The following is a 9,607-nucleotide window of genomic DNA, read 5'->3' as shown; positions in this document are numbered from 1 at the left end:
TTGTACTGTCCTTAGTCGCTGTGGAGAGACCTGGAAGGAAGAGGGTGAAAAAATGCTGGATGGAATTTCTGCTTCATAAATATCCATGTGAAAAGCTGACACTGCCTTTGAGGTTAAATGGGAAAGGAAAAAAGTAAAAGACCTGCTGATTATTTTCTTGCAGTGACAGTAACATCTCCGGAAGGAAGAAAAAAATCAGCAGTTCTTTGAAATTATTTTCCATAAACATCCAACAAAGAAAGCAGGTTGTCACAACCTGTCCTTTGACCCATGATTCCCTTCCAGTCACAAATCCAGTATCTAGACCCGGATTTTTGGGGGCTCATGAGATGTTTCATAAATATTACGGTGACAGCTGGGGATCATGCACCCTTGTTCATTTTTTCTTGTATTCTGAGGCAGCAACTACATTGCCTAAGCAGATCCATCAAGGCTACAGTTAATACAAGGTCCTATCACAAACTGGAAGGGTATCTTGGAATTTAAAGTTCTGGGGAAAAATGGCTGTGCTTTCAGGGTGGAAACTCGTCTCTTTTTATCTGTCTACAGACTAGGCAGAATCCTTCCTTCTGGCATTGTTTCCTGCATTAGAAGTGAGATTCACATCTCTTTGGACTACCACGCTACAGACAAGCTACGGCAAAACTGGCCCTCTGGCTTTCCTGGCAATGTAGAGAATTTGCTCTTCTGACCTATTATGACCTATTTCGCTTAGATTAAGATGACTTATCCTCTGAGGGTAACCTGACTATGGGAGAGGTTTAAATGAAATGCTCAGGCTTTGAGGCTTGCTCTGTAGATGTCGAAAAGGAGATCAAGCTCAGCCGCCTCCCTGCAGATCATCATGCATGCAAAACAATTCCTTAAGTTAAACACTTTAACTTCAGATGGATCTTCCTGTGTTTCAATCTGTGCCCGTTGCCTCTTGTCCTGTTGCTAGGCTCCACTGAAAACAGTCTAGCCGCATCCTCTTGACACCCTCCCTTGTGATATTTGTATACATTGATAAGATCCTCCCTGAGTCTTCTCTTCTCCAGGCTAAACAGGCCCAGCTCTCCCAGCCTTTCCTCATAAGAGAGATGCTCCAGGCCCCTAATCATCTTTATAGCCCTATCCTGGACTCCCTCCAGTAGTTCCCTCTCTCTCTGGTACAGGGGAGCCCAGAATTGGACACAGTACTCCAGATGTTATATCACATGACCCTCAAGCAAAGGTCCTGAAAAAGATAAGGACAACTTAATTTGGGGGGAGGAAACAAGAGGATGGAGCAGCCACGAGCGACAGAAAGCTACATTCTCTTTTGCACCTTCGTGCTGGGGTCCAGTATTGTCTGCACTGTCTACAGGAGCACCGGTCATGGCCAGCTACCTGCAGCAGAGCTGCTGGCAAAGCCCCGTTTCACCACGCATCCCGGGGCTCTTGAGCCCAGCCAACTTTCCCCGCAATGTCAGCAACATCCTGAGGAGACCAAAGCAGAAGTTTTTTCTGGGCAAATGTGGTCATTCCTTGCCTGACCCAGCTACCTGCCCAAGCAAGTGGGGAATATGGGCTCAAATTCTTTTTCTAGCATGTTCCTCTGCCATTTCTCCCAAGCCCATCCGGACTTGTTTCCATAATGCAGGAACAATGTGGATGCGAGGTGAGCTTGGACCTGACAACAGCCTGGGACCAACTCTTGAAACACCACCAGGACCTAGCAGAGCTGTGTCCAAGTGTGCCCTGGATGTCGGTGCGCTCTCTGCTTACTGGTGGTTTCTCACCTGGACTCCAGGTAGGACTGGTGGGGAAGATGCTCTTCTACAAACGTGGCATCCCGTGGTCAAAACTAAGTGTAACCAACCCAGGCATGGTTGTGCGTTTGGGTGAGGCAAGGGTGACTTACTAGGTTTGGGGTATTCTGTCCCATCCATCCCCCAAATCCCTTCTTGCACGTTACAGCAGGCATGCTTGTTCTCTCGTTCATCGGTGCATCTCTTCTCCTGCAGCTCCTGGTGGGACGCAGTGAAGCACACTTGAGGAGCATGTTTGCATACTATGCCTTCTGTCAGTGCATACTCTACGTTTGAGATCCCTATGATCTAGGGAACGGTGTTCAGGGGCAGGCATTGACAGCTGCGCAGGCATTTCCAACAATTATGATTCAAAATCGCCCCACCCCCAGGACCTCATCCTGTTAATATACATTAGAGTCTTCTACAGTTTTCAGCCAAACCCAACATTTCCAACTGTCATGCCTCTTACCTGGATACAGACAAACTGTAATGATTCAGACAAGCTTTTGAAAGTGAGTAATAGCGGTGAGCTCTTTGGCCAGCGTTCATTTTGAAAGCGTGCCATGGGCCGGACAAGCTGACAAAGGTTATGTCTTCTTCTGGGACTTGGAAAAAATGAACTTGAGCATCTGACTTAAACACAGGGCTAAAGTAAGAATCCATCTTTGCAGTGTTGCTTGTCTACTATGACACCCTTGCTGCTTGTGAATTCTTGTGAGCAGCACAGGTCTCGTAAGGTTAATCCAACACCATGTGTAAAAGCATTATTCAACGTGCACTGCGATTTCCCACCTCTTCTTTTGTATCTTTGCTGCATTCTTTCAGTAGTTTCTTACTGAGATCCTTAATTTTCCTACCTTACATTGGTACTCCTGCAGTTCTTCACAGTTCTCCCCCATCCCAGCGAAACCGCAGGCAAGTAGGATCATCAGCCAGGTGCTGATGGAGGATTTTGTCTAGGCACAAAGTTATCAAATTCTTAACAGAGATGTATGAGGACAGTGAACACCTCGCCATCCAGCATCTTTGTCTCAGAAATTCATCCACTTTCACTCCATTTAATGGTCTCCTGAGTTATTGGCAGACCCCCACACAGTGAGGACTGAGCAGAAATCCAAATATAGGCTCTGCCGGTCTCTACGGAAGCAGAATGATGTCCCACTGATCCCATACTCATGGGATAAGTTATCACAGGTTCTCCAGAGCACGCGGAAAACAGAGCAAGCTTCCCTGAGGAGCTGGGATTGCATCATGCAGAGATTTCTCCCTGCGGGTTATGTTTTGGCAACCAAACATAACAGAAATAATGCCTGCAGAGGATAAGTAATTATACTTACATACTTAACTTTGCAAGGAAAAACTAAACACGAGACAATGCATTTTCATGGAAGAAATTAGAAGAACTTTTTCTTCCTGTGTTTCTGGAGAAACACATACAGTAAACTGATCCATGAGTAAGAAGTTAAGGAAATCTGTTCATCTTTGTCATGGCCAGTTAGGTTAAATTTACTTTTGTTTGTATGACCTTTTCGCTTGAATTGAACATGCATCCATTAAGGAAAAAGTATATCAAAATACAGAAATCAAATTGCCACCATTCTCACTTTTCCAGTTTCAAGATAACTTGCAGTTTTACACTGCCCTTTCTAATACGATTGTGCACCAGGGTTTTCTTTGGGCTGGGTGCCGTGTCAGCTTCTTTACTTAGTCTTTCCGAGGACTCAAGCTAGCTTTGGACACCTCTCCAGGATATATCACTCATCAGAAGCACCTATTTCTCCCTGTACAGTATTAAGGACACCTGGACAACATGGCCAGACTCACATAAACAACTTTTCAACATCTGCAGTTAGGCAGGTGAATCCCAACCAGGGCACTGTCTAACCAAGTCTCTGAGTTTGTATTCATTCAATGAACACCTGCCTCTGGGTTAGTTTACCTGAGGTTCTCTCTGCCCACAGATGCATTCATTTATAGAAGATCAAGCCTGGCCTTCTCCACAGCGTCTCATGCTCCGTAGTTTGTCCAGTTCTGCAACGATAGTTCAACCTGTGGAGAGCAAAGGGCAAAACAGAGATATCTGTTCTCTCCAGAAGCAGTGTGCCCCAGCCCAGCTCAATTTGGGGACGCCTTTAACCCACCAGGACTAGTGGAGCACTTCTGGCCACAGGCACCATCTGATCACTGCTCCAGGGCCCGGGGGCAGCCCCACACCAGAGCCCCACGGCGACTGGAGAACTGGGTGCTGAGCACATAGCCCTTCATCTCCTTTGGGGCTGCTCCCCACGAGATGTTCTTGGCCATGGGAGACCAGTTTCTCCCTCCAAGGAGATCGCTGCCTTGTGCAGCTTTTCTTTTGATGGATGCCAACGTAGAGCTGGTTGTACGGCCCCGTCAGTGGAACAAGTGGCAATTCAGCTAGTGCTTTTCCTCTGCGGCATGTCTTCCTTCCTCTTCTGTCTGCCTGTGGCCACAGTGCGGGAAGCAGAGCAGATATCTAACCCTCAGCTCTGCTGTGAAGGACTCTCAGGTAGTACGCTTAGGCTCACTGGTGGCAGTGATTCACGTGCAGGTGGGAATGGAAAGTGGCTGCAAACAGCTGGGGAAGGGATGCATATGAGTTGCCTGAGAGCATCTGTCAAAGGAAAGAGGTGTCATAAACCTAAAATATGCCATCTGCCCCGATTAAGTCATGTTCAGGAGCTGCTCTGCTGTACTCATGCCAGCAGAGAGCAGTGGTGGTATTTTAAGGATGCTTGGAAAAAACAGGATATCTCATTCAATATGTTGGCTAGTTTAACATTACCATCTCCACATCACATACTACCCATGGAGGTCTGCGCAAAGGTCCTGGCTCTTCAGCACATTCACAGGTGGTCACTGAATCAGACTAATCATGGACTCAGGTGGGAAGGGACCTCAGGAGGCCTCTAGTCCAATCTCCTTAATACAGGTTCAACCTGAATTCACATCACATTGCTTGGGGCTTTCTCTAGTCAAGTCAAGTCTTGAAAAATCTCCTAGGATGGAGGCTGCAGAGCCTTGCTGGGCCCTCTTCCAGCACCTGACTGTCCTCTGGGGGAAAAACAGTCTTCTATCCAGTCAAACATCCCCAATTCAGTTTATGACCGCTGTCCCTCATCTCCCCGCTGTGTACCTCAGCAGAGCCTGGCTTTGGCTTCTTGATAACCTGCCTGTAGGCACTGTGAGGCTGCTCTTAGCCTGCAGAACAGGAGGCCTTGAGAGGACCTAAGTAAGCACTTTCCCCTCAGCTTCTTCTCACAGGTGATTGCACAGGATTGCACACCAGGACTGCAGGTCTCCCGACAGAGGTGCTCCCCAGCACACACCAGTTATTTTGTCACAGGATTCATCATTTGTCCCTACTGAAGTTCATGAGGTTCCTGGTGGCCCATTGCCCCAGCCTGCCCAGTTGCTTCTGCCCAGCCACCCTGCCCCCAAGCATATCAACTGGTCCAGCCCCACAGTTCGGCATCACCCACAGACTTGGTGAGGGTGCACTCCATCACCTCCAGGGCTTTAACAAAAACCTAAAACAGGACAGCTCCAGGACAAAGCTTCAGGGAGCAGCAAGGGCCAGCTGAGTCCTCAGCGCAGACAGTACCCTCCCCATCAGGGCGCAGACCCACAGGGGCAGACGGGGCAGGCAGAGCCTGGGGCTGGTAACAGGGTCCATTGACAGCCCCAGGCACAGCAGGCAATAAGCCAGGTCTGGGGTCCATCCAGAGGCTGCCTACAGGGCAGGTCTGAGGTCCATCCAGGAGGCAGAGACCAGGCTGGAGACAAGCACACCTCCAGCACAGTGCAGGAAGAGGTTGAAGGCCCCGGGCTGAGCTTAAATAGGGCTCCTAGGACGTGGTGTGAGTGGGGGTCCAGGTGAGGCTCGTCAGGGCTCTTATGACCCATTGCTGCCCTCAGGGCACTAAAATGTGCAATGAATCCCATCCAGGGAGGGACAGAGAAGGCATTAAACAGAAACATTTTGCTCAGTTCAGAGAGAAATGTTTTTTGTTGGATGTGAGAATATACTATGTTGGCACATATGCTTGGACTTTTTCATCTGCATTGTGAAAAGGCACCTTTCATTTAAAGATTGATCTTTATTTTAACTGGCTTAAGTAAATTGCAAATGAATAAACTTCACGCTGTGTCAAATAGAAATGCACTTTTCAGTGTTTCTTCTTTATTTCACGCACATATATATAAACAGAGGCAAATGTGCATATATACATGTGTATATATATATGTATAAAAGGAAAGGAACTAACTGACCTAGTATTCTTCCCGCCACACTGAGGACAACCTAAGCCAGAACAGATATTGCAATCAAAACTGAGGTTGCTGGGACACGTGCAAAACAGAGGTATTGATCCAGCACCACAGAGTCCACTATTCCCCAGGAATGTGCTCCTCTATCACACGGAAATGAAAACAAGGCGATAATAACGTCCCAGAGCACAGAAAGCTTAACAGAAAGTACATACAATTTTCAGTCCCAAAGGTAGGAAAATAATTGCCATCATTTCAACACACACATGAACTTTTTTTTCTAGAGATGCTTAGTGTCGGGATAAATCTCTTCTCCCAGGGAGAGGACTTGAGAAAAAAGAGGTTCCTCGTGGTCAGAGGACAGTGGGGCAAGCAAGGACTTTGGGTTTCCATGAGAAATTGCACCAGTGAAAAGGTGATGCTCAGGTCGCTCTGCAGCTGCTTGGTCCAGCACGTGTTTGGTGGGGTGTCTCACTCTGCACAACAGGCAGGGTAAGGCAACACCGGAGCTGCTTGATCAAAGGAAGAGAAGGCAGAAATTTTATTGCTATTCTTTACTTCTTATTTCAAACGGTGAGGAAGACTTCATCCCCTGTAGCAGGTAAGCTCACCGCTGGTGATCAGCCTGTGACTGCAGGGATGTTGCTGGGGCAGCTGGATGAACGCTCAAGCCGCAGAAAAGCACCTGCCAGGCTGGACTGGTCTTAGTTCAGGGGATGGCTTAGGTGATCTCTCAAGGTCTCTGCTAGCACTGATTTTTTTAAACTGTAATTTGAGACTGATTGCAAAGTCACAAGGAACAATAGGAGTAACCGCGAGCCGTGAGTTGGGACTGCCATCTTCCCCCTCTCCCTTGGAAAGAGCACAGTGATGGACACCAAAGACTCCAGGCCCGAAAGCTTTTCTCTGTAAGAATGCAAAAAATACTGACATGGAACAAGCAAACTACGTGGCTGGGGGACTCAAGCCCCACTGGGTGAGGGAGGGCTTGAATGCACATTTATTGCCCATCATAGCAGTCTTGCAGGGCAAACCCCTCCTACCAGCCCGTGTCTCCACTCCAGGTAGATTTCACACCTTCTTGGAGTCCACAGATCCCTCAGGCTCTCCAGAGATGTTGGAAAGTCTTCCTCTTTTCCTGGAGCTTCAGGTCTGCTTCCCTACCACCCTCGGCCATCTCCCCCTGAGCCAGTCGTCTCCCCCAAATGCATGCTCAGTTCCTCCCAGACCCAGTAGCCCCCCTTCCTCCAGGGCACCTCCCCGGGCAGGCAGGCACCTCTCTCCCCACTCTGTGACCTTTTTTTAAACATTATTTGTAGTATCTGGACACCATCTGACAAGGAAACATTTTGATCACCCAGCACAGCATAGCTGATTTCAACTCTGCAGTAAGAAAGTAAGTGGTAAGCAATTAAGTCCTGAAGGAGCTGGATTAGCTCCTGAAAAGAAGGATTTGGTAGAGCTGCCCACAAGGATTAAAGATGATTCAGAAGTGTTTCCAGTCCTACAACCCATTTCGATAGAAAAGCAGTTGCCAGCCCTGTGAGATTATCTCCTAGGACTACCAGGGCACGGCTACTGAGCTATCTAACACTAGCCCATATGTTGGCTTTTTTTTAGTTCACACAGGCTAGCAAGAAAGGATGGTAGAAAACTGCACAGAAGCGATGGAGTTCATTCTTGAGGGTTTTTCAGACTGCCTGGAACTGCGGATTCCCCTTTTCTTGTTTTTCCTGGTGAGCTACGTCGTCACATTAGTGGGGAATCTCGGGATGATGTTTTTAATCTCTATTGACCCTCAGCTTCACACCCCCATGTACTTCTTCCTCAGTAACCTATCCCTTGTAGACTTCTGCTACTCCTCCGTGGTCACCCCCCAGATGCTGGCCAACTTCTTCGCTCAGCAGAAAGCCATTTCACATCCTCAGTGCGCCGCGCAGATGTGGTTCTTCAGCCTCTTTGTGGCTACCGAGTGCTACCTCCTGGCAGCGATGGCCTATGACCGCTACGTGGCCATTTCCAAACCTCTGCTCTACGCTGTCATCATGTCCCCCAAAATCTGTGCCTGGCTGGTAGGTTGGCCCGTACCTGGTGGGGGTTGTGAATGCCGTGACACATACCAGCCTTACTTTCCAGCTACGCTTCTGCAAGCCCAGTGTGGTCAACCACTTCTTCTGCGATATCCCCGCAGTGATCTCCTGCTCCTCCTCGAACACGCGCACCAACAGGCTGGTGCTTCTCACCCTGTCCTTCGTGCTTGGCACGCTGAGCAGCGGCGTTATCCTTGTCTCCTACGCCTACATCCTCACAGCCATCCTGAGGATCCGCTCCGTCGCGGGCCGGCGCAAAGCTTTCAGCACATGCACTTCCCACCTGGCTGCGGTCACCTTGTTCTTCGGGACCCTCTTCTTTATTTACGTGCGCCCCAGCTCCCGCTTCTCAGCGGAAGACGACAAAGTGTCTGCTGTGCTCTACACCATGGCCATCCCCATGCTGAACCCCCTCGTCTACAGCCTGAGGAACCAGGAGGTGAAGGCTGCGCTGGGGAGGCTGATGCAGAGGAGGAAATTTTCTATGTGACTGTAGCGTGGCGGGCACCATCCCACGCGGACACACCGCCGCTTTTTTGCAAAGCGTGCACTAATGTACAAACAGTAATGTTTGTCTTGGGGGCCAACTTGTGCTGCTGCTGCTTTTGTGATGTTATTTTCTGCGTAGAGGAAGCGTTCTCCAGGGAGGGCTGTCCGAGACCACGTGCAGAGAGAAAATACCAGGGCAGAGCAAATCCTTGACACAAGACAAAGCTTGACTGAGGGCCAGCTGTAATTTTCCTCTGGCTGTGTATTCTGTCTGCAGAAAATCAATGCTGTTTTGTGTTTTACTTACAATAGTCCGATGCCAACTCATATAATGGAGCACCATAATGTGTGGGAAGGTCTGTATTTTTTCTCTTAGGGCGTGAGCCCCTGTGCAGCCTTGGGAAGACAGGGTGCTATACAAAGCAGTGGCAGAAGCGATAAGCAATGGCAGAAGCAGGTTGTGCTTACGCCGTAATAGGCAATGACTGTAGAAAATGGTACGTTCGGATCAGAGCCACCAGGGCGGGAGGACAAAGAGCAGAGGGGCCCGGACGAGATGTTGGCGTGAATATAATGCAAGCTGCAGGAATAACCAGCTACCCTCAAACTTGTCTCCTGAAAGTACTTATGACAGACTCTGGTACCCACATGTCATGATAACAGCGGATCCCCTCCTGTCTCTGGCACATGGCTCCTCCCGCATCCTTGCATGGCTCCCCGCTCTTCCCAGGCAGCTGGAGCCACTTCAGGCAAAGCAGTTTCTTCTGCTGAGGCAAATTGCTTGCAACCAAGTCTTCCCAGCTTGCAGAGCCCTACATGGTTCCTGGGTGGTGTGCAGGACAGCTTCGGTTGCACATGCTCTTCCTGACCACCTCTTGCATGTCCTATGGGAGCAGTCCTTGGTGCCCTGTCCAAAAACCAATATACGTTTCCAAAGCTGCTTGCTTTTCTGTTTTTTCTTCACTT

The 9,607-nt window shown here is 48.9% G+C and overlaps 1 protein-coding gene across 1 annotated transcript; it reads left to right on the top strand.

The window, feature by feature from the left end:
* The first annotated feature begins 7,705 nt into the window (after nucleotides 1-7,705).
* On the top strand, nucleotides 7,706-8,642 carry LOC112991692 (olfactory receptor 5G9-like). The gene is given in 2 exon segments (XM_026114358.2): nucleotides 7,706-8,137; nucleotides 8,139-8,642. Coding segments are annotated over 2 exon segments (936 nt in total).
* Nucleotides 8,643-9,607: the final 965 nt, after the last annotated feature.

Source organism: Dromaius novaehollandiae, chromosome 5 (genome assembly GCF_036370855.1).
Source record: "Dromaius novaehollandiae isolate bDroNov1 chromosome 5, bDroNov1.hap1, whole genome shotgun sequence".
In the NCBI taxonomy this organism is placed as follows: Eukaryota; Metazoa; Chordata; class Aves; order Casuariiformes; family Dromaiidae; genus Dromaius; species Dromaius novaehollandiae.
This window is presented reverse-complemented; position numbering and strand designations above follow the sequence as displayed.